The sequence below is a fragment of the Panthera pardus genome, unplaced genomic scaffold (assembly GCF_024362965.1).
Source record: "Panthera pardus isolate Hobbes unplaced genomic scaffold, ASM2436296v1 HiC_scaffold_13, whole genome shotgun sequence".
NCBI classification, from domain to species: Eukaryota; Metazoa; Chordata; class Mammalia; order Carnivora; family Felidae; genus Panthera; species Panthera pardus.
The window spans coordinates 119,427,366-119,452,695 of NW_026526688.1; the positions used below are offsets into that span (position 1 = coordinate 119,427,366).

The 25,330-nt window shown below is 39.2% G+C and overlaps 1 protein-coding gene across 3 annotated transcripts in view; it reads right to left on the reverse strand.

Moving 5' to 3' along the window:
* NFKB1 (nuclear factor kappa B subunit 1) overlaps window positions 1-25,330 on the reverse strand; it is a 118,318-nt gene that overhangs the window by 60,121 nt on the left and 32,867 nt on the right. Inside the window, exons 4-5 of one of the 3 annotated variants that reach the window (XM_019415962.2) lie at window positions 23,903-23,940; window positions 19,900-19,998 (exon numbers count right to left, since the gene is read on the reverse strand). In XM_019415962.2, coding sequence (XP_019271507.2) covers window positions 19,900-19,998; window positions 23,903-23,940 — 137 coding nt within the window. Of the gene's footprint in view, window positions 1-2,945; window positions 2,970-19,899; window positions 19,999-23,902; window positions 23,944-25,330 lie in introns of those variants that run through there. The other 2 variants (XM_019415954.2, XM_019415971.2) reach the window with 2 other exon arrangements.

Here is a 25,330-nt window from a genome sequence, read left to right on the forward strand (position 1 = left end):
TGCCATTCTCTTTTTCCTTACCAAGTATGCAAACAGAGCTCTGATCACCCACGCTGTACTTCCTCTGTAGCCTACTGAATCTGTAGCCCTTTGTAAATTAACTAAATCCCCTATCCCTCAAATGAAAAGTGCGTCAAGGTCATGATTGACTCCACGTTTCCAAACCCAACAGCCATTTCTTATTCTTCATCCAGTGTAACCTCTCAGAAATCTGGGATGTGTGTGTTACTGTTCCTTCTTAGAAACTGCCCCCCCATCACTTTTTCGACACTTCTGCTAAGGTGCTCTCCTTCCTCCCCAAAGAGAAGTCTTTTCAGAGATCTAGCCCTTGGTCCACTTCTAATCTTTACCATGATCGCTCTCTTGATGCTCTTATCTGGTTTCCCAGATTTCATTGTCTGTGCCATGCAGATAACTCCTTAATTTCAATCCCATGTGCTTATCTTCCTTTTAAGCATCTGTAACACTTTCAGCTGTTTGTTGAGCATCTTCCTGTCCATGACATCCTTATAACTCAATTTGCCCGTGACTGAACTAATCGCCCTTGCTCTCGAACCTACTCTACTGGCCGACAGACAAAACCACCACCTTCCACACAATTGCACCAGAATCCTCCCTATCATCCTAGGTTCTTCTGCTGTCCTTCACATTTTAATCAGCTGCCAAATTTCGACCAGGTCATACCTCTAGAATCTCTGGCAATTGTCTTTCTTCTCTATTTGCATTGCCTTAGTTCATCTATCTCAACCTGAACTCTGAGCTTAACTCCTGAATAATCACTGCAGTTCTTCTAGCTGGTGTCCCTGTGCCTTTCCCTTCCAAAGTCCCTGAGCACATTGCTACCAAGTTTGTATTCCTAAAGCACAATGCTGAGTACAGCATATCAGCCTTATACTGAAACTTATATAGTAATCTAACCATTTCCCACAAAACCCAGACTAAATTCTTGAGCGATACACAATCTGGCCCTGTCCTACCTCTCTAACCTTATTCCCACCTTTCTCTTTCACGTACTCTTCATGCTAGCAGAATTATCCATTATTCCCATTCAACCTCAGATTTCTACTTTTGAGGCTTTGCTGCGGATTTTTCTGCTTGTGCTGTTTTCTCGAGCTAGATCTTTACTTTTGCATTTCTACCTTTCCCTCAAGATTCAGGCCAAAACCTCTGCCTCAAAGTCTTCTATGACCAACCTAACTAGCTGGCTCTTACAAGTCTGTCTTGGGGCCATCAGGTTATTCATTCTTCCATTCAAAAAAACAAAACAGAACAAAACCCAAAAAACAAAAACCTAAACAACTTTATTCAACAGTCTCTACATGGCAGTCACAGGTGCTGACTATGTAGTGGTGAATAGAACAAACACAATATTTTCATATTTCAGGTCTTTAAGGACATATCTCAGTTCTTCTGTGAACTGATTGATCCTTGAGGACAAAGGCGCTACTTAATTCTTCTTTCTATGTCCCCAACCCTCAGCACAGAAACTTTTAAGTTCTTCTTAAAAGAACTAATGACTCTGGTTCCATCTTGGGTTTCAGTACCAACTAACTAACTAAATAAATAAAAATAAACAAAAGAACTAACGACTGAATAAATCGTTGGCTTCAGGCTACCCGGAGAACGAAGGAGCAGCAAAGTGCTCAACCGCCCTGGGCCAGCAGTGACTGGAGGCAGCTGACACACGGCCCAGCAAGCTGTCTTACTCTGAGGTCTGGGAGGTCTGGGAGGTCTCTGCAGAGGTGTTACTGTCCTGTGATAGGGTCTGTCTCACTAACACAACCATGAGGGATCACCCTGAGGAGTTTCTAAAAAGTTTCAACAAAAGGCCAGTAAACTTGTGAAATTCTCCTAACGCTACTAACTCCTTGGCTTGGAATCACAGTTGGGACATGGACCCCTGGCACCATCTTCGTTACTTAGAAGACTATTTTTTGAAGCACTCGGACTCCCTTAGGCTTTTCCACTGAGAAAAATAACTGCCATTTACACACAGACCGGCTGCAGGGATGCTACATCTTTCATTTTTATAAGTTAAATTCTCAGGTGAAATTTAACCCTGACGTGCAATTTCCCAGTTGTGCAGGGGCTGGGCCAACGTGGTGGGATGGGTGGAAAACAATCAGCAGGGTAGGTTCCTGGTAAAACAGAAGTGAGACCAGGAGGAGGGAAGCACTGCCTTGACCACAGGCCCTGTGAGATCGGGGCGGTGAACCTCACACTCACCAGCCCTGCTTACACTCTGTCAGTGCGGCGACAGAGGAGGGCTCTCCGGGCCAGCATCCCAGAGACACGCCGGCACCTCCCACCCGAAAGCCGCCCTAACTTTACCGTGTCCATTTATGCTGTCAAATCACTGAAAAATATCCCAGAAGTGCAAAATCAGGAAACTTTAACCTATCTAAAGCTGTAACTTATTTTCAAGTGTGACCCTGGGTTTGGGAGAAAACAAAAGGGATGCTGGCACAGTTTGTACAGTATGAATAAATTGTGCTTAATGGAAATGCCTCCAAATTCGTAGATTGGTGGAAGAATGTTCTCCTGAAGTCTGCGAATTTTCAGAGAAGTACGTCTGGGTTAATTTTTGGTGCTGAGTTTTAGCGCTCCAGTGAGCAGTTAGGGTTCTAGCCATCAGTTCCTGCTGCAACCCTGCGTTAACCACCTGTTCTCCTGGGCCCGGAATTCTCTGTTTGCAGAATTACTATATAAGGTCTGAGACATCTTCCAGCTCTAAAATTCTATGATTCTTTCTTATATGTAAAGTACACACAGGACAACGCCCAAAGATCACATTTTCAAACTGAAGAAAAAAAAAGTTTAAAATCACAGAATTTCTGAGTTGGAAGGAACCTAACAGATAAACTTAATTTTAAAATTGCAAACATTTTAAAAACATTTCACCACAGTTACAAACTGAGAAAACATACAATCAACACTCAAATTACCTGTTGCATTGGGGCCTCTGATAGCATGGAAAATCAAAATTCAGAGACAAAGAAAACCTTTATGTTAGGCAAAGATTTCAACTTTTGTCATTAAAACTGAAAATGAGTACCCATAGTATTTATTTTCAGTTAATTCAAGGAAGGCGCTGCCTTGGGCAGTCAAGTCCTGATAATAAAGATCTGTCTTTTCTGGGGATATGTTAGAAATGCTTCAGTTACACAAAGGAGGGGAAAAAACAGACAAGCAAAACAAAGTCAGAAGGAGAAATTTTAGTCTTCGAAAGTTTTTTCTTTTAATGCATACACACTACATAAAAATAATCAGAAGGATCAGACCAACCATAATTTTAGGTTTCTGATTTATTTATTCTTTGAAAATAGAGATTATTAATCAAAGTTGTTAACATTGTTTTTAAATAAAGTTTCTCAACACATTGTTTTTGACCCAAACTTGATTTAAGATCATTAAGATTATCTTCTGATTCTGATACTCAAATTTATTTGGGATTAGATAACCACTCCTTTCTTTCCTCTTAAAGGCATACAACCATCCTCATGATATATTTTTCTTGCTTAGAAAAGCTATTCTATCACTTTCATGGAAACCCACTGGTTAAAGAAGTAATTAAATAATTTGGCTTTCAATGACTGAAAGTACGTAGAGACATCATAAAATGATGTTTAATTTGTACTGGAATAAATACAGCTGCCTGTACAAAAATGTGGACCACTTTGGGAAGAAGACAATTAACGGCTCCTTTCTTCAGAAGGAAAGTACATAAGATAAGGCATTTCAACTCTTCTTCCGTGATTTCCTGTGGAAAACCCCTACTAAATTAGGAGAATTATGAGTGAGTAGAATTGGGAAATTTTCTTTGTCTGATTTCTTGTTGCCATTTTATTGGCTAATTTACATCCCAGACATTGATGGAGCAAAAGAGAAAACGCGACCTAAGTGTCAGACTGAGGTTAACCAACATGTTGTAGCATCTACATACTATGATGTAAGCAAAGGAGGAAGGGGGAAACACCAAAATTTCTAACAAGCTCTAAAATAACATCAGCCAGGAATCTGGAAAAATGGCAGGACTTTAAACCTGCAAAAAAAACCCTTCAATGTGATAACTTCCTATTGTTCAGTCTGTATAAAGTAACTGAAACACAAAGCATATGAAGGAAATCATACACTTTGATGCTTGGATGAAATGTTCTGCAAGTTCTTAATTTCTATCATTTTAGGGATTTGCCAGAAAAGTGTAACTGCCCTATAACCAAATCCTGATTTCCTTTATTATACAGTTACTAATTTATTAAGCAAAAAAATCTTTCTAAAGGCATTAAAAAAAAAAAAAAAAGAAAAGGAAATTTTCTGACCTGTAAAGGATCTTAACAGGAGTTAGCTTCCTTGCTCTGTAGTCTTCCAGTTTATTTATAAACCAATCCAGTGACCATGAACTTCATCCTGAGGCTATCTATACATTCTACCCGCAGGCAGCTGCTCTAACTCCCAGTGGCAAGGAAACCTCTTTCCCCTGGGGCTTCCATTCATTCCATTTATTTCATCCTCTTGTGATGGACAGGATAAAGCTCATCTTTTCTTTCCCTTGATAGCCATTCACATATTTGATGACAGCCGAATTCTCTAGGCTATAAATCTCAGGCTCAATGACTACTCCCTTCTGAAGAAGGTTTGAGTTCTGTCACCATTCTGCTCTGAACACACTCAAGGTGCTTTCTATTTCTGTACAAATGTGGTGCCCAGCAGTGTACACAATATTTCTGGTGTGTTCTTTCAACAAAGAGTGGAAGTGAGACCACCACCTCCTTGGTCTTATATAGCATACTTCTGTTAATGCTGCCTAAGGGGGAATTACTTACTTTTTGGATGCATTCATCTCCTTTAAAATGTAACTGCTTAAGAATTTAGCTCTTTGACCCAGCTTTTCAAAACTAATTTGAACTTAAATTGTGTTATCTATCACTTCATGTTCCTGCAGATGTGATAAGGTCTCCATTGAAGGCACTGATAAAATAAATTGAAGTGGTCAGGGAAAGATCTCGAGGCTGGAACTCTTCCTCTAGGTTGACATCACCAGAATGAGAAATACTGCTAACCCCTTAAGTACCAATCCAGAGATCACCAGCATCTCACTATTTTACCCCTTTAGAAATCCTATAAAACAAGACATAGAGGTACATTTGGTGTGACTGGTTCTTACTAAGGTGCCTGAGATGGATATCCAGCTCTCTAGCCTCTGGTTTGGAAATATACCTATCAAATGCCATGAGCATTCTGTCACAAATTGGGGGTGGGGGTGGGGGTTGTAAGTATGTAAGCAAGGAGGTGATCTCAAGTAAGGCTGCATTTTCCCCTAGCTCTCCCCAATGTACACGCACGCACGCACACACACACTCATGCACGCATACTTGCACACACACACTGCAGAGCATCCTTTGAAGAGGCATCCCTCCGGCAACTTTTGGGTAACAGCTGTATTATCATCCTGTATATGTCTGTTTCCATGTAACCCTGGGGGCAGAAATGATCACATTCATGTGTGTGACCATGGAACATAGCTCAGCACTCTGACTGGCATGTGGGCTGCACTAGATAAACATGTACTACATGAGTGTGAGGAAGGGAGGACAGCCAAGCGGCCTTTGAAACCTATACATGGAATGTTCTAGGTTTAGATGGATTCAGGTTTCTGAACTAGTAATCCAGAACACAATTTATATCAAGACTCTGATTCCTTTCCTGTCTATATTCTTATTTTTAAAAATAATAAAGCAGGGGTGCCTGGATGACTCTGTTGGTTAAGCATCCTGACTCTTGATTTCAGCTCAGGTCATGGTCTCAGTTATGAGACTGAGCCCAAGTCAGGTTAGGCTATGCACTGGGCGTGGAGCCTGCTTAGGATTCTCTTTCTCTGTCATCTCTCTTTGCCCTTCCCCTGCTCACATGTGCTGCGCTCACACACAACCTCTCTTTCTCTCTCTCAAAAAAAAAAAAAAAAAAAAAAGTTAAAAAAAACTTGACTTCACCATGATTTCTAAAAAAGTCTAGTTAATTTCCTATAAATGACAGATAAAGAGATTGATAAATAGATATTCGAAAAACAGGGGCGCCTGGGTGGCTCAGTCGGCTGAGCGTCCGACTTCACCTCAGGTCACGATCTCGCGGTTCGTGAGTTCGAGCCCCGCATCAGGCTCTGGGCTGATGGCTCAGAGCCTGGAGCCTGCTTCCGATTCTGTGTCTCCCTCTCTCTCTGCCCCTCCCCCATTCATGCTCTGTCTCTCTCTGTCTCAAAAATGAATAAACATTAAAAAAAAATTTTAAAAAAAAATAAAATTAAATCTATAAGGATGGGAAATCCTTAAAACTGAATACGAACGAAAAGTTTGACTGTGTAACCCAATGATACCATAAACCATATAGAAGGATAAAAATTTAATCCAAGAGATTTTTGAACTTGAATATCCTCTTTTGAATATATTTGAAGGTCAAAAGAACTGCAAAGAAAGTCTGAACTCTAGTTAGTAAGCTTGTACTAGTACTGACATTGGAATAGCAATTCAGAAGCTATTCTGTATGTGCCATAAGGCTGAGCAAAATGAGTAAGTACACTGATATCACTGGCAAGTAGGGTTTCTATTACTGGAGGAAGGAGATACAAATATGGAATGGGGGAAGGAAGGGAAGAAGCCTATGGTGTTAGACTGGAATCAGAGCTATCAGCAGAAATTCAAACCTGTTTTTAAAAATGAATTTTCTAGCTTTATCTACTGAAAGCCTAAGGAAATTTCTCCAGTAAAAGGAACCAGGTCTTCTTAAAGAGATGGAGAATCCCAGGACTGGCGTAGGGAACGTATAGGATGAGCCGAGTGCATTCTATTATTTCAGAAATAAGGAAGTATTCAAAAATTGAGTGGGGACATAGCAAAAGGACAGAGGAGCTAGTACGAATGACTCTCACTGGCCAAGACTGGGACCAATTTAACCATCAAAATAAATAATGACAGGAATGGCTTATAATACATTGACTAATAACCAATGAGTACCTCCTGATACTAAAAAAGTTTTTAATGGAATGTGAAGAAGAGAAAGCTCTGATTTTTTTATTATTTATTTTTTTGAGGAAGTTTTTTTTTTTAAAGCAGAATTCTAACTCACAAAAGGTAAAAGGAATGATATAAATAGAAAATCACAAGGTCATCATCAATTGCTAGTAATAATTAATTCAGGAGAGAATCATCCATGGATGCTAAAACCATTGGGAGAAAAAGATGAGCATGGTGGCTTGTACCAGGGTTACAGCAGTGGAGGCGGTGACAAGTGATGAGATCCTGGGGCAGTTCTGAAGGCACAGCCAATAAGATTGCCTGATGGGTTAGATGCGGAGTGCAAGAAGAAGAGAGGTATTCAGGACAACTCCAAGGTTTTTGCCTGGAACAACTGAAAGGATGCAGCTGCCATTTTCCAAGAAGGGAAAGATATTAGGAGGAGTAGACTGGTATGAAAGATTTGCTATGGAGAGAGTCCACTGAGGAATCTGAGGCAGAAGAGACCCATTTCAACTCCGAAAAGTTGGAGACATGGCTAAGGTCTAAGATATAGTGTCCCAACTCACTGGGACTAGGACATGGGTCACCAGATTCCTGGTCAGGTGTGGTAGGGGAGGAAAAGGAGTAGAAGACTGGTGAGATGGGAAGAATGAGATATAGAACAGCAACTGGAGCGGAGCCTTGAAGGCTGGTCTAAGATGTGATGTTTCCATGTTATTACATCATGTTAATGGTGTCTTCTTTAGCTACATTATGATAGTACTTGTGTTTCTTTTGGGAAGCCTCACTCTAGCGCTTTGAGATGTTGATGATGCATTCATTATCCAAACAATTACTGGCCACCTGCTATATACTATTCCAGGTGCTGGAGATACAGCAGCAAAAACAAAAACAAAAACAAAACAAAACAAAACAAAAAACAGAAAAACAATTCCTGCCCTCTTGGAACTAACAATCATGCTATAGACATTTTCATGATTTTTTAAATTAAAAACATAAACATGTCTTGAATGAACATTTAAAGCTATAGATGTGTCAGCTGTTTTCATGTCAATTACTTCACTTAATCCTAATACTATTCCTGCAAAGTAGGTAGTTTTATTTTCGTCTTATAAATGAGGAAATAAAGTTGAAGAGATTAAGCGACTTGTAAAAGATCACATCACCTATACGTGGCACAATCTCGAGTGAGATCCAGCTTTTGCTTTTAAGTATGGTATTCTGCTCACTAGACCACAGCCCTATTTAACTACTATATGACAGATGTCTTCACTTCAGCAACTTAATCGGTTTACTCAGATCCTGCAAAGTCCCTGGTATCATGTAATGCATGAATAAAGCACCTCATATGAAGCAATTTATGATCTTCTGTTGATCTGACTATTGATCATTGGGGTTAATAGCTAGGACATGATCTCATGTTTTCTTTATGAAACCTTACAGTGGTACGGATGAAATTGGTTTGACCAGCTCACAGGAGTTGATTGTTAAATTTGCAGAAATTTTGCAAGCCAGTACTTCACATTGACAGCTTGAAATTGACCATGGTGGCAGTATTTATATGCAGGAAACTGACAAATACTATAAATCAGGGCTTTGCTTTGTTCTTCGGGAGAGCCAGTTACTAAACATTTACCAGCACACAACTGTCCTGAAGGCCCAACAACTACTCAGTGGGAAAAATATCATAGAAATTACTTTCTTAAATAAATTATTCAAAATACTGGAAAACTTCTCTAACTTTTCTACTACTCCCTAAATATATACCAACGATATACAAGGGAACACTATATATACATGTAAATATCTTTCTGAGTGCAAAATGGAACTAAAATGGTCTTTATCCCATACTTTAGGGCCACTAGTTTATAAGCTTAATGACATAACATCCGTGTAATGAGATGAGTAGTGCTCCCCCAAAGTTCATGTCCACCCAAAACCTCAGAATGTGACCTTATTTGGAAATGGGGTCTTTGCAGATGTAATTAATTAAGATGAGGTCATATGGGATTATCATGGGCCTGAAACGCTATGACTGATATTTCATAAGGGAAAGGAGAGACAGATTCAGACACAGAGAGACAGAGGGAAGACAGCCATGGGAAGACAAAGGCAGAGATTGGAGTGATGCAGCTATAAGCCATGGAATGTGAAGGATTGCCAGCAACCACCAGAAGCTAGAAAGAGGCAAGGAAGGATTCTTCTCTGGAGCTTCAGAGGGAGCATGGCTCTGTTGACAACTTATTTTTGGATTTCTAGCTCCTACAATTATGAGAGAATAAATTTCTGTTGCTTTAAACCACCCAGTCTATGGTAATTTGTTATGGCGGTCCTAGGAAACTAATACAATACTCATGCAAATTAAATTAGCATGTGCATAGTGTTTAATATAACACAGTTAAGGAACCTAACGAATGTTTAATAAATTCCTTTCTGGAATCCTGCTACCTATAAGATCTTCATAAGAAATTACACATTACAGGGGCGCCTGGGTGGCTCAGTCAGTTAAGCATCTGACTTCAGCTCATGTCATGATCTCACTGTTCAAGAGTTCAAGCCCTGCATCAGGCCCTGTGCTGACAGCTCCGAGCCTGAAGCCTGCTTTGGAGTCTGTGTATCTCTCTCCCTCTGCCCCTCTCCCACTTGCACTCTGTCTCTCCCTCTCTCTCTCTCTCTCTCTCTCAGAAGTAAATAAACATTAAAAAAAAAAAAAAACAAGATCATGTGTTACATCTAAAAGTAAGCTTTTGGTATAGTTTCTCTTTTCAATCTCCTACTTTACTAACCCCAGATAGAAGGAAGCACATGGTGTAAATAGAGTGGAAGCAATCCTGATTAGTGAGGTTGTGCTACAAATAAATTAGTGGACTGATGAAGCTTTTGTGTAACTCTGTGATCCCATAAACCAATCAGAAAGTTGCCATTCAACACTCAAATTAGTGTGTTTGGGTATACTAAATAAAAGCAACTATCATTTTTAAGTGCTTACTATGTGCCATGCATTGAATAACTCAATTTATACACATATCCTATACAGTAGGTACAATTTATACACATATCCTATACACACACTTGTCTCAACTTTGCAGATGAAGAAACTGAGGCCTGGCCAAGTTGAGTAACACTGCAAGTTAGTGGCAAAACTAGGAATCAACATCATGCATGCCCAGCCCTGAACTAACTGACCTTAGAACCAATGCTTTAAAGCCTAACAGTGTGGTCCACAAGCCAGCTGATGTCACCCCAGCCCTAGAACCTGTAAGTGTAGAACCTGAGATCTGTAGCTCTGTTACCTCCTTCTAGGACATCAGTCAGACACCTGTTACTCTCTCTCCTATACCCTTTATCTCACCCTTTCTTTCAAGTTTTCCATCTTTCTGTGCTATATTCCAGGAAACTATTTCAGATCTATTTTTTCAATTTAATAATTGAAATCGACAGTCTCTAATCTTGATTTTAACTCATTCCCTAAGGTAAATCAGTTTAGTGATTATATTTTTAATCTGGAATCCTGCTTTTTTCTTAACATTAGTTCATAAGCAGTTTTCCATGTTGCAGTCTTCATGTTAGTTTTTAAAAGCAGTGGCATATTTCATTCCGTAGTTATACCATGATTTGCCTATTCATTTACCTGTTGTTATATCTTGTCCTTGTATGATATAAGTCCTTAGAACTTATCATAGAATCCAAGATTGGCTAAATGTCCCATTGTGATTTAGCATATGTGGAACGGGTCCCAGGCATCTCTGTGGTTAGAATACTCTTGGGTGACTCTGATGCACACCAATGACAGAGAAGCATAGATTCAAAGGACCCCCATGAGTAGAGACAAAACCTTAATATTTTATTTATTTTATTTTATTATTTTTTTAGTTTGTATATTTAGACCAATTATTTTAGATCATTATTGTTATGTTAGATAATTACTGATAAACATTTCAGATAATTATTTATAGCACTCAAGGGTGATGTTTCATATTTTTCTTTTGTCTGCTCCCTCTGACTCTAAATCTTTTATCATTTCTTACTTTCCTATCATTTTCTCAAACTTTTTTTTAGGATTCTATCTTTTTTTTAATTAAATATAATTTATTGTCAAATAAACCATACAACACCCAGTGCTCATTCCAACATGTGCCCTCCTCAATGCCCATCACCCACTTTCCCCTCTCACCCACCTCCCATCAACCTTCAGTTTGTTCTCAGTATTTAAGAGTCTCTTATGGACAAACCCTTAATATTTTAGTAATGAATAGTATCCCATGATGGTTAAGAGTGTAGACTCTTAAATCATACTGTCTGAACTGAAATCTTGGACTCCAACCCAGAAAGACTATGAGACTCAGGGTAAGCTTCTTAACTTTTCCAGGCTTCAATTGTCTCATTTATCAAATGAGGATCAGATAACTTACTTGCGTGGATTGTTGCGTTGACTAAATGAGATGATGAAAGTAAGCATAACAATCCACTCTCAAAATCATTCTGTTGGGTGGATGGGGATCTAAAGGGGAGAGGAACTGTCTGTGAAAGTCCGCATGCACCTTCCAGCCCACCTGCAGGAGAGGCAAATGCAGACCAGAGGGTTCTGATCTGGTACCCTCCTGAAGGTGAGGAGAGGAGATGGAGACTGCAGGGTCATCTACAGCCTCCTGTCTAGACCTGCTGACAGGTTGAGAAACAGCTTGTCTGTTGAGGAGGAGGTGTTATACATTTAAGGGCTATATAGTACTTCCGAACATTCTTTTTTTTAAGTTTATTTATTTTTGAGAGACAGAGAGCGTGAGCGGGGGAGGGGCAGAGAAAGAGGGAGAGAGAATCTCAAGCAGTCTCCGCATTGTCAGCATGGAGCCTGATGTGGGGCCCGAACTCACAAACTGTGAGATCATGACCTGATCTGAAACTAAGTCATACGCTTAACCAACTGAGCCACGCAGGTGCCCCCAGAATATTCTCATCTTAGCAAGAAGAATTACCGCTATGGGACTTTATGAGACCTGAGTTCCTGAATGGAATGGGGAGACACTATACAATCTACAGACTGGTAACTGGTAACTGGTTAGTTAGAAGCTATCAGAGATTGGCTTTAGATTGAACAATGGTCCCAGGATAATCATGTATTTAGGGAAGAGTAAAGGGGAGAGAAATGAGAATGGCCAGCAGAGGAAGATCACCAAGCCAGGGCTGACAAAAACAAAACTTAAAATTTAGACAATTTGTGGTTTCCCTGATAATCTCTAACAGTTAAGTCTCACAGCTATGATCTCTGTTAGAAGTTTCCTTAATGAGTAGCTCTCTCTAGTTCATAACAGAGACTAAGAATACATACAGTGAATTTAGAGGGCTATTTTTAAAAATATTCTACAAGGTAGTATTTTGTTTCAGGGGCCAAATGCAAAATTTCTGAACTAATTGAAAGAAAATTTATCTAGAAGTGTAGACTGTGGTTACACATGGGAGAGAGTTTTGCCTGCTTGCCTAGAGCAGGACCTGACACACAGTGCTCAATGACTATTTGTTAAATGAATTTTCTCTCTTTTGACTTCCATCATCAATGGTTAACTTTATGCTGAATCACCATCAATATGGAAGGGCAAGAGAGAAAAAGCAGTGAAGCCCATTCACCTTTTTTGTCTGGTGATACTAAATCTCACCTCTTTTCCACCCTATGGCCAAAGTGAAGGCAGGCTTTCCAGAGCTTTGTGTTGGAGGCCTGAAGTATTTTGACTCACTTAAAATGGATTAAGAAATGCAAAAACATAACCGTAAAATTAAAAAGTACAAAAATAACAAATGAAAAAAAATTGACAAAGACATTATATACATACATATGCACACAGTCTTTTAATTAGCTGCTGTCAAAAAGCTAAAAAGACATGTAATCTACAGCCTTGATTCCTGACCATGTTTGAGCCCATCCCTTTGAAAATCTGATAAACAGCTATCTCTTCACAAAAATGTATATATGCTTACATAAAATTCTGCACAGAAACTCAGAAGTCCCAAAGTTCTCTGAAACCACCAAAAAGGATCCAGGTTACAAGCTCTCTCTTCAATATACAGGGCCTTGCACACAGGGGATATAATATTTCCCACATGAACATATATATGCAAATAGTAAAGAACTACTGATGGAAATTTTAATAAACGCTACAAACTCAGGTTCTATATGCATGCCTAATGGATTACTGGTGATTTTCTTTCCTGTTGCTTTTAGTGATCAACTCAGATTAAATTATTCCAAATTAGTATTAAAACTAGATCCTCATAATGGCAAACCTCCTGGATCAGACAAGTTTATACAAAGGAAAGGAGATTATGCAAGGATATGTGATAGCTTTAAATGCCACAGCAGATCAGCCGGTCTTTATTTGACCTTGACAGAACTTAACATTTAGGATTTTTAAATGAGAGGCACCAGAGTGGAGACTTAAAAAAAAAAAAAAAAAAAATCAAGTGGGCACAGGGGACAACAAAAAAAGCTGGTTTTGACCTAAACATTTTGACACATGCCTTCTGTTCAACGTACAACACTCAAGAAAGAACACATATGTGAGAATCAGCTTTCAGAAAACATGTGATTAAAAATAGTGACACGCACATCAGCTGTGTTTCAAGCTGTAGTCCACTGCATTCGATATTTATAACTAAAGAGAAAATAAAAATACCAACTGGGGAGCTATTTGTATTTTAGAATGAAGGTCACTGACACTGATTTCTGTCTGGCATAGAGTGAGCCCCGCTGGAGGCTGATGATCCTATCAGCTGAGGACGGGGAGTTTCTGGAAGACCATCACTGAGAGTTTCTGAAGCCCCATAGGGCTGCTCCCACTGGCACCCTTCCTCCTCTGTGAAGAGGAAAGCAGTTTGATTAATAAAAAAAATCTGATGCATAACTTTCGGGAAAAAGAGGGAAACGAGCCTTCCTTGGCACTCCTTGCTGAGTCAAAAACAGGCAGGGACAAGCTTGGCCCCGAGGAAGGTACTTGTGCTTTTCTGCCAGCCTCTCCCATTAGGAGCTCCGTGATGAAATCAGAACTGAAGAAACTTTAAAGAGACACTTTACTGGACAGTATCAAAGAATATTAAATGTTTAACAACAGGAAAGCTTTTCTTTAAAAAGGGCGAGACATTAAGAGTCAGTCTGTATATGTGCTCTCCCTGGATTTTTCTCTTAATGTTATTCTGTTGTTGTTGTGAGTCAGAATAAACTCCACATTGTAAATGAATAAATTTTATCTAGATGATAAAGAAGAATCAGGAGGATCAAAGTGAACACTGATCTTCAGTGGAGCCCAGGTTTTAACCCTTATCTGCCCTGAAAAGGAGCCATGATATAGAATAGAAAATTTGGGTGGAAGCCAGTAAAAATTAATTTTCTTGAAAATGCCAGTATTGATAGAAGCATCCTAATGGAGTAAAAATATTAAAGCAGATCAGAGAATGAAAGTGCAGAATACTGGTTCACTTACGAAGAAAAAGGAAAAAATGATAGATGGGTGGGGTTGTAACTGTAACTACGTTTCATTTTAGAGAGACAGAGATCAGAAGTTCATTCTGTAGAATGTTAAGATCTATTACATCTAGATGGTGTATGTGGTGTCTGTTATACCAACTTTTAAATGTTTTTGAATTATGCTTGAAGCATTCTGTAATTAAAACAATTTTTAAAAAAGAATCTGAAGACTTACACAGCAAAGCTCTAGAAATCCAAATGGAATTCTGACAGCAAAGAAGCACGCAGAGCACCAGGGGGTCCCGCATCGGAGTTCTAGAAATTACCTCCACATGGTAAGAGTGTGTCTAAGCCTAGTCTACACCCAGCTTATTAGAGATAGGGTTTTAGGGGTGCCTGGGTGACTCAGTCGGTTAAGTGTCCGGCTTCTGCTCAGATCATGATCTCACAGGTTCGTGAGTTTGAGCCCTGAGTCGGGCTTTCTGCTGTCAGCACAGAGCCGGCTTCAGATCCTCTGCCTCCCTCTCTCTCTGCCCCTCCCCCACTCGTTCTCTCTCTCTCTCTCTCTCTCTCTCTCTCTCTGTCTCTCTCTGTCTCTGTCTCTCTCTCTCTGTCTCTGTCTCTCTCTCTGTCTCTCTCAAAAATAAATAAAAACATTAACAAAAAAAGAAACAGGGTTTCAGGCATGGCACAAAATTCCAGCAGAAAAAGGAGGATTGGGTAGACTCCTAGAGTTGCTTTAAAATGATTTAAGTTGAGGGGCGCCCACGTGGCTCAGTCGGTTAAACGTCTGACTTCGGCTCAGGTCATGATCTTGCGGTCCATGAGTTCGTGCCCCGCGTTGGGTTCTGTGCCGACAGCTCAGAGCCTGAAGCCTGCTTCGGATTCTGTACAAATGCTCTCTCTGCCCCTCCCCCACTCGCACTCTGTCTACAGTGTCTCTCTCTCTCAAAATAATAAACATTAAAAAAATTTTTTTAATGATTTAACTTAAGTATCATATTTGGACAATCATCAAGAGAGTAACCCAAGCAGGTTTTACATTCACACACTCTATAAAGTGTAGTTAGGGGTCTGCAGCCCCCAAGCCACAGCCAACCCCATAGCTTTTGGGTGGCCTCCCAACACTTTGCTGCTGCCTGCATGTGACTGAGTGCATGCTGAGCCACCAGCCTTTCAGAGGCATCTCAGGGGGGTGGTGTGCCCACAGAGAGGGGTGATGGGAAGAGAGAGAGGGAGTGAGGTCTGAGGGGAGAGGCAGACCAGTAAGAGGCCATAGGTGAGGAAAAGGCAGAGCCTGTAATATTTCCCTGTTAAACCTGAACAAATGTACTTTAATAAGCATGTAGCATATGTAAATCTCAGATATAGCATTCTTTGCAGTAAATCTAAATGCCCTCCCTCTGAAGTTCCTGCCGGAATGGATTCTAGGGGTAATTGTGGGCACCCTTGGTTATACCTCCCTCCCCTGGAATGGAGGATGAGGACTGTTCCAGAAAGGTTCCCACCGCTCACACACAACAGCTGCTCTGCAGGTTCTGTGCCTTGGCTGAACCTGTGTCCACTTTCACTTTCTCTTCTGCAACACTTCATAACCGAGTGCCCACAGAACCCTATGTTAGCTTTTAGATATGCTGTTATCATAGAATATGGACTGTTTTAAGACATTTTTTTTCTTCTCTTTTCTTTCTCCTTAATGCTAGCTCAGGTGTAAGTTCTCCAGGTATGTTAGCTCAGAGACCCTAGAAGAAATTATACACTCACTGTGATCATTTTGAAAATAAGTACCTACTAATAATCAGGAAAAGTACATATGTTTGCAAAATAATATATTTAGGCAATTTCATATATTCCATATAATCCATGTGCTACAGCTTTACAGTAGAAAAGTATGCACAGGAGAAAGGTTAAGGTTGAGTCAACCCTGCATCTAGATCAGTGGTTCCAAAGCAGGGTAATTTTGGCTATGCCTAGAGACATTTTTCGTTGTCACAATTGTAGGGAGGCTATTGGCTCCGAGTGGGTAGAAGCCAGGCATATTGCTGAATATCCTGTAATGCACTGGCAAGCCCCCCACAACAAAGAGTTTTCTGGCCCAAAATGTCAGTGGTGCCGAGTTTGAGAAGCCCTGATAAAGTTGTATCTGGCCCGCTGCTTCCCTTACAGCCACACGCAGAGGGGGTACTTAGTTAACTACAGCAGAAGACATGGGCAATTGTAAAGATCCTCTTGATAAGAGATACATACTGAGGGCAACTCTTTCTTCTGTCTAAATTTTACAGAGAATAAGGGTTTAAAATCCCTTTGTAACCTAAAAGGTCCCCTTTTACTATTCCCATTAAGAGTGATATTGGGAGAAGAGGTCTGGGAAAACTACCTCATGGTTGTGTCTTTCTCTCCCTCCTCCTTATCCCTCTGATTAGGAGCTTTTAAGGTAAATAAAATGACTTCCTTTAACCGTTATGAACAGCAAAGGCATTTAAACTCTCAGTGAACAATGACAGGCTAGAAGAACAGTGACAGTTTGTAACAGATTCTCTAAACTGTTCTTTTGCTTACAACTGGACTAAATGCTTAATAAATACATGTTGAATTAGTGAATAAAAAATAAATGATTGGGTGAAATAATGACACTGTAACTGAAGTTTAATAATGATCAATCTTACACATTTATATTTTGACTTTATTATTAGTTGTTTACATACCTATATTTCCCAGTAACTATTAACCTCCCTGGATACAGCAATTATAATTTGATAAGAATATTTAATGTCCTTGTTGTTCTAGGCTGTTTCATTTCTAAATTATTTTGCAAATATGAGGCAGTAACCACTACCTGAGAAGGATGTATGAAGACTAAGCACAAATGAATATATGAAGTTTTTCTAATCAGGTAATAAAGTTACATAAAAGGTAATGCTATGTATTTGTTAGTATCAAGAATTGTTACCTGGCCACAAAAGACTGGGACAATACAAGTAAACGGTTCATGAAAATACCATTATTTACATAGAGTTTGTATAGAGCCAGTCCAGAAAAAAACCCAGTTTTTCTCTTGATGTTAATTCTTCAGTAGTTATAGCCAATATCAATGCTGATAACATGCATCTTTCAATTATCCTTCGCGTAAGCACACACACACACACACAAACATGTAACATGTTTATATGTATGATGCACAGACATATATGTTAAAAAGAGAAGTGCTAGACCTGACTCCCTACCATCTGAGTCCCCTTTGCCGCCTGGGCCTCTCTCCTTCGGCCTCCTCACAGACATTACCTACCAGGTAGGTACCTACTTTTTCCGTACCAGGGTCATTATGAGGATCAGAAAAAATTATGTATGTAAAGCACTTGGCAAGTCTTTGGTGCTTCATAAATGCTAATTCCCTTGTTCAGTTGCTGCTCCTCTTTCCTCATCCAGTTTCTAAAGGATCTGAGACTGTGGTTTCCTTCTGTGAGTTAAACACATCACATTTACCCTGCCTGATGGCCTTGAAGGGGAAAAATGACTTTCATTCCACACAGAAGCTAGAAGACTTCAAATGCAAATGGGATTGGTAGGACAGATACTATATAATATGGGTGAGCTTCACTCATAAGGTAAGGAGTGACATCACAGTATTTTGTCTTTTGTTTTGGAACAGGGACAAGAAATTAGAGATGCCTGGGCCTAGAAGTGGAGAGGGAGGAGAGGGAGGAAACAGAACGTAAGGCTGGCAAAACCAAAGCAAATTTCCTTCACATCGCAGTTTTACTAAGGCTCTGTCCTGTTGCCCTTCCCCGATTCACAAAAGCAAATCAACAAAAAAACTCAGGTATTAGTATGTTCTACCCTGAGAGATGCACACACCTGAGTGGGAAAGGAGTTGCTAACCATTTGCCAAAGTCTTGAATTACCGAACAAATAAAATTTTTATAAACAGTGCAATTGCAATTACTGACTGGCTTATCTGTAAAACTTTTTATCAGTCTATGAAACACAGCATCATGTGCTGGCGAGGATGTGGAGAAACGGGAACCCTCTTGCACTGTTGGTGGGAATGCAAATTGGTGCAGCCACTCTGGAAAACAGCGTGGAGGTTCCTCAGAAAATTAAAAATAGACCTACCCTATGACCCAGCAATAGCACTGCTAGAAATTTACCCAAGGGATTCAGGAGTACTGATGCATAGGGGCACTTGTACCCCAATGTTTAGAGCAGCACTCTCAACAATAGCCAAATTATGGAAAAAGCCTAAATGTCCATCAACTGATGAATGGATAAAGAAATTGTGGTTTATATACACAATGGAGTACTACGTGGCAATGAGAAAGAATGAAATATGGCCTTTTGTAGCAATGTGGATAAAACTGGAGAGTGTTATGCTAAGTGAAATAAGCCATACAGAGAAAGACAGATATCATATGTTTTCACTCTTATGTGGATCCTGAGAAGCTTAACAGAAACCAATGGGGGAGGGGAAGGAGGAAAAAAAAAAAAGAGGTTAGAGTGGGAGACAGCCAAAGCATAAGAGACTGTTAAAAACTGAGAACAAACTGCGGGTTGATGGGGGGTGGGAGGGAGGGGAGGGTGGGTGATGGGTATTGAGGAGGGCACCTTTTGGGATGAGCACTGGGTGTTGTATGGAAACCAATTTGACAATAAATTTCATATATTAAAAAAAAAAGAAACACGGCATCATGTTATAAAAATAAAAAACTCAAACCACCTCTGAGAACGATATTCTCAATTAGACCAACAAACAGAAAAAGAACCTGAAGATGCGTAAAAGTCCTGACCAAACACGTTACAGGCATGTCAGGAAGCAGTAGGTTCCAAGGACCATCACATGTAGTTACACAGTTGCTCAAATAAAGGCCCTAGAGTACTTTCAGGCTCTCTGTGAAACACTCATATATATTTTTTCATCTAATGTCTAAAAGTGTCTAAAAGACTCTATAAAAGTATAGACCATCAAGATTTCTGCATTATGGTACTGAGGTTTAGAAGTGTTGTTGGATAACCTAGTCAAAAGCACACTGCGAATAACAGAGCCTGATCTGAGTTCGTGATCTTAAATACCATGCCACATAATCCACACCCTCGGTCATCTGTTGTTTTTCACCAAATCTCTAAAGGGCTGAAGGGAAACACCTCTTTCAAAGACTTACTAAAATTTCCGGAAGTATATTAACCAAAAAACACTTGAAGATGATCAAGAAATAGTAAACATTTGTTAATGTTGAAATAATTTATCCTAAATGAAAACATTAACAGAATTTTTGAATCTGCCACTTCTATGCTAAGGGACAAATTTCTATCTAAAAATTATAATGACCGTGTGACTGGCTTAGGAGTAAAGGCAGACTATATACACTTAAAGCATTCCTTTCTTTTGCTTTTAAGAAATGAAATCTTCCAGGAAGATAGAGAAGGACACCGCAAACTTACTTTGACCTGAGGGTAGGACTTCTTGTTCTTTTCACTAGACGCACCAGGGAGTCCACCGTGGGATGGGCCTTCACATACATAACGGAAACGAAATCCTCTCTGCAAAGGTGAATACGGAGCCAACAAGTTTGAGAAATACTTATTAAAAATTGTAGGAACAAAGTTATATACACATTTTAAATTCTTGTGTATATCAAATGAGAGAGGAAAAGCATCAACTGTGAAAGAGGACTCTGCAAATGAGAACCACTTTTCCCATAATCTTATTATGAACATTGATGCGAATTGATACTTGTCCACTGATCTGTGGCTTAGAAGCCAGGTCCCTAACCCTGCAGAACCTCTCCTGCTGGGCACATGTGGAGAGTGAACTGCTGGAGAGTTTAAGCCTCGGACTCGACATGTTGCAGCTTGTTTGAATCAGAGCTTCCTCGTCTCAAATTGCTGCTGCCAAGCTCTGAACTTGGCCATATTACTGAGTTATGCTGCTTTGACTCCTACTTAAAGGAATTCCTTTATCTACTCTGATTACAGTTGATTCAGAGGGAATAAGAAATGTCCTGTTAAATATACTGCATCAGTGTTGCAGAACACATCCTATGCAACAGTTCAGAAGATAAGGTTTGGACTTCATGGTTATTGATATTATCAAGCTCAATCTTGATATAGTAACTGACCTGGATGAATCCAAAACCAGATAATCCTTTTCGATATGGTTAACTCAAGAATTCTACAGATATAGTAGATCAGTGAAGAGTTAGCTGGAAGGCTTTGCCATGTGTACTACTTACTGTGGGCTGATAAACATGGAAGCTCCATGTTTTGTTTTGCTTTTTTAATCTATACAAATGAGACGATTAGACAAGACCATCTGTAAGGTCTATTCCAGTTCTAGCGTTTTATGATTTACAAAGATAACAGTTATAATTGTGCATATCTATATACGAAGAATAAAACAAGGACCGTTATGAAAATGGATCGGATATTAAGGGAGCTTAGCATTAAGGGAGATTTCATTGTTTTTCCTGAAAGACTCAACTTTGTAATGATGTCAATCAATATGTAGTGGTGTTATAGTTTAAACTTAACCAGACAGTTCTTCTTTTTTCGAATCCTTTTCAAATGTCTTAATATGCTCTATGGGACATCCTCACCTTTCATTTATTTTTACAGTGGGATTGATTTCATATAAACAGTGTCAGATCACTAGGCCATCGGGAGGTCCGCACACCCATCACTTGCTGGTAGGGGCTTTCTACCGTGCATACTCTTTTAACAATTGCAAAGCCTGGCAAATGCAAAGATTTTAACAGCTTTGAGCCCATGGGACAGTGTAAAAATTCTTGCCCTCCTTAGATTGCACTACATTTCATTATGCATCATAGGGTCTTGAAACAATCTGAATGATCCAGGGGCCCTGAACTAATTGAAACCTCTGGTAAGCATCTGGAACTGCCCCTATATTTTCTGAAAATTTTCTGATCAATCTTAAAGCATATTTCACGAGATGAGGAAGGTCTGAAGTAAATTCCCTAGTGTGGGAAAGTTCCTCAAGTCACACATGGATCTAGAGTGTGCAATCAACTCAACAAATCGGGACTTAAAACGACTTTTGCCTATGACTCCTCAGGAGATATCAAACCTAATACCAGGGAAACCTTTTGAGGTGAGGTTAGTCCTTAGGAGCAATTCCTCTGTTTAGCTTCTTACAAAATTTAAACTAAAAAATAAGTTACAAATTCAGCCCTATACCTTTTGTAGACAGAGGCTGTTGGCTTGTTTTTATTAATTATATGAACTTTCTAAAAGCATGAAAAAGCAGCAGCATGTGCAACATGAGCCTCCAGAATTGACTAACCATAAAGATAGAGATTTATTGACTATTAATCTATTTAAATACAACTTCCGTTTTTAAACAGCATTAGATAATTAGCACTGAATAATATGCAACGAACTGGATATTCTAAAGATTAGTAGTCTACGTTATGACTCATGTCTGTCAGAGCTGGGGACAACGATGGCAAAGGAAAAAGAACATTCTCCTAATTTTTATTTTAAAAATGAAAAAAAAATTAATGAAGAAATTCATTATTTTTAATCACAAAATCCCTTTAGGACAGGTGGAGAAACATATACATGTGTACTTTAAATTTATTATTATTATTTTTTTTCAGGAAGATAAGATGTCTTCACATGCATAGTTCTAAATGTGTTTCTGATTCTAAATTTTGAGATTAGAGGTTTGTCGATCCACAGCCATTCATTTTGGTAACTCCATTTGCTTACAATGAGTCATCAACCTCAAAGGCAAGGGCTATGTCCATCCGGTCAGAAAGTTTGATTTAAAGACAATCTTTTTACTTTCACTGCAGTCAGACATCAAAATAACTTCGGTTTGGTAAACAAACACACTGTTTTACTCAGGCAAGCTTTCACACATCTACGTAGAGTGAATTAAATTTTGAAATTTGGAACTACACAACCCCATAGGTAAATCATAAGTGTCCATTTTTTTTTTTTATGACTCTTGGACCCATAATAAGGAACTGCATTTAAAAATTCTTATTGTAGTGCTATGCTTATAAAAATAGTATTTGAAAAACATGCTTTTCCTGGTATGCAGAGAAACAGATCTTAGCTTGATTTCTCACTTTCGTGGATTACACAGATTTTACAAGCTAGAAAATTTTCTGGGTGGCCAGACTGCTGAGCAGACTTCTAGGGGATAAACTTCCACGGGGAGGATCCTTGAGAGACTTAGCTACTTCTTGAGAGAAGTCACCGCTAAAGAACTGGACATGGAGGTAAAGCAAAGGTGAATCACGCTGGCAGCCCACGGAGTCAGTCTGCCACAGCAAGCAAGTAGAATAACGCTCCCAAGTCTCGTGTGGCTTTCCTGTCCCCACCTCAAAAACTTTTACCTCAGGTCAGCCTTATCATGATAGTTAAGACAGTTATAGCCTGTAAATTCTGACCCCAATCCAAGTACATGTTACAATTACAGTAACCATGATGGAAGCTTTATTTAAGTTCTTGACCTAGTTAGCATTCATTTAATGTTACACAATGCAAAAGTGTTACACTCACTCAGCCGAGCCACGAAAAGCATTAAGAAAGGTTTTGGGTAATAACTCCAAGACAGCAAGTATATGCATCCCCAGTCACACAAATGTGGTAAGCACATCCATTCAGAGATTTATTGACTTTGTCCTCATTCTGTGGGGGCCTATACTATTCCTCTACCAATCCCCCTAATAATTGAGCTCTCCTCACTATAAGGAAGTATTAAGATTCTCTTTCCTCCTTTTTCATAGCAATGGTCCCATCCAATTTCCAATAAATATTTATCCACAGAGTTGGAGCACAGTGAGGAAGCCACTTCTATTCCCAGGCATCCTCTATAAAACCTAGTGGTGAGAGGAAGAGCCTGATGAAATGAAATGCTCCTCTTTTGTCTCCAAAGGGGTCGAGTCTAAAGCTAACACGAGACAAAAGAGGACTCAACTGTCCATTTGAATACTTTATCTACACCCTACTGGTACTTCTAGCCTTTTAGGTCACATGTTCCAAAGACAAAACAGAAAAGGCTGGAGCTTTTGAAGGAAGGAAGAAGGCTAAGAAGTACCACATGTACACGGACAGGGTTGATGGGTGTAACTCAGTGTATACGAAAAGCCTATCTCCTTAAACATGAAAATGAATGGAGACAACTCTGCCTTTCGTAGGAGTGGCTGGTAAGCAAAGGTGGTGGAGATTGTGAGATACCAAGGATCTACAATCGTCTAGGTTTTACAGAACTACGTACTGAGGCTCAGGACACTTAGAAGAATGACTAATGAAGTAGGCGAATAAAGTTGTTACACAATTTGGGCTGGGTGTTGAACTTCTAGATAAGCTACTTCCTTCATAAAGTTCACTTATTTTATTCGGTGCTTGAGATATTAATAGGAAACTTATGGATCTAACATTGAAAGAGGAAGTCCCATCCCTTTAATCATCTTACCTGTTTAGGTTGCTCTAATATTTGAAGGTATGGACCATCTGCTGAACATGAAAACAACAAACAGAAAGCAAAAGAAACTGTGAGCCATCTCACATTTGCTATAAAATATAAAGCAAGTAAAAACTGAAATTATGTCTTTAAATAGAGGTTTCAAATTCATTTTTTAGCTAAAATTCCATAATGATATGACGTGCCTTCCTCAATTGAAGAGCAAATTTATTCTTAACAAGTTCTATATCTCTAGAGACTCACAATAAATAAACATTTGCTGAACCCCAAGAAACGGCGAGATGTCTGTCAGGCAAGGACAAAGATGTCAATAGCTTCACAATCTTGTCTACTAACAAAGCATTTTTGAAATGACACAAATACCAGTTAAAAGCAGCAACCATTTCCTGGGCACCATGACATTTCCTTTTGCCTTCACATCATTAGACACAGACTTCCATTCCTCAAAGAGAATGTGCTCAGTGTGAAAGTATAAGAGGCTAAGCTAGCGCCTACACGTGTGAAATACACAGATAATGATCTCAGGCTACCTGCCTTTCCTGATGCTAAGTATTCGGTTACTTCCCCTTATTTGAATCCCTAAGTACTGCTTTTGTTTCCCAATTGGCCAGATTGTTTCTTTTCCCTCCCAAATCTAATTTGGTCTGTCAGACATAGTGGACTTTTCCTGTTAATCCATAGTTTTTGATGTTTGTATACAACTTCTGAATACTGTGCCGAATTCTTCTAAAATGGCACAAATATTTTATAAAATCCTGAAAATAATTTAATTGAAGATAGGTGCATTGTAATTAATTATTAAAAACACATAAAGAAAACTAGAAGTTTAATCTATACCCTGACTATACCTGCCTTGGAAATTCAAAGGAAAATCAGAATCTCTGATAGTATAAATACAAACTGTTCAATATGAGAAAGTCTCTAAGTTCCCCAGCTGGTTTCTATGTCAATAGTATAATAACCCATAGTTCTGCAATAAATAGAGGCATATGGTGTTTCTCACTCATTTGACTGTAAATTAAGATGTTTGATACTAACAAAATTCTAGGAGAATGCATCTGTGCTCATTTCAGTTCACTGTCTCTTAGCCTGAAGTTCATTCTTTTAATAACAGAAGTTTACATTATTTTATTTATTATTTAAATAATTTTTCAAGTTTATTTTTTAATGAGAGAGAGAGAGAGCGAGCACAAGCTGGGGAGAGGCAGACACAGAATCTGAAGCAGGTTCTAGGCTCTGAGCTGTCAGCACAGAGCCCAATGTGGAGCTCAAACCCATAAACCCCAAGATCATGACCTGAGCCGAAGTCAGACGTTTAACTGACTGAGCCACCCGGGAGCCCCCATATTATTTTAGATAAATACATTTACAAGGAAGATTTAATCCTTTATGTTGAAATTAAAAATAGACTATAACTTA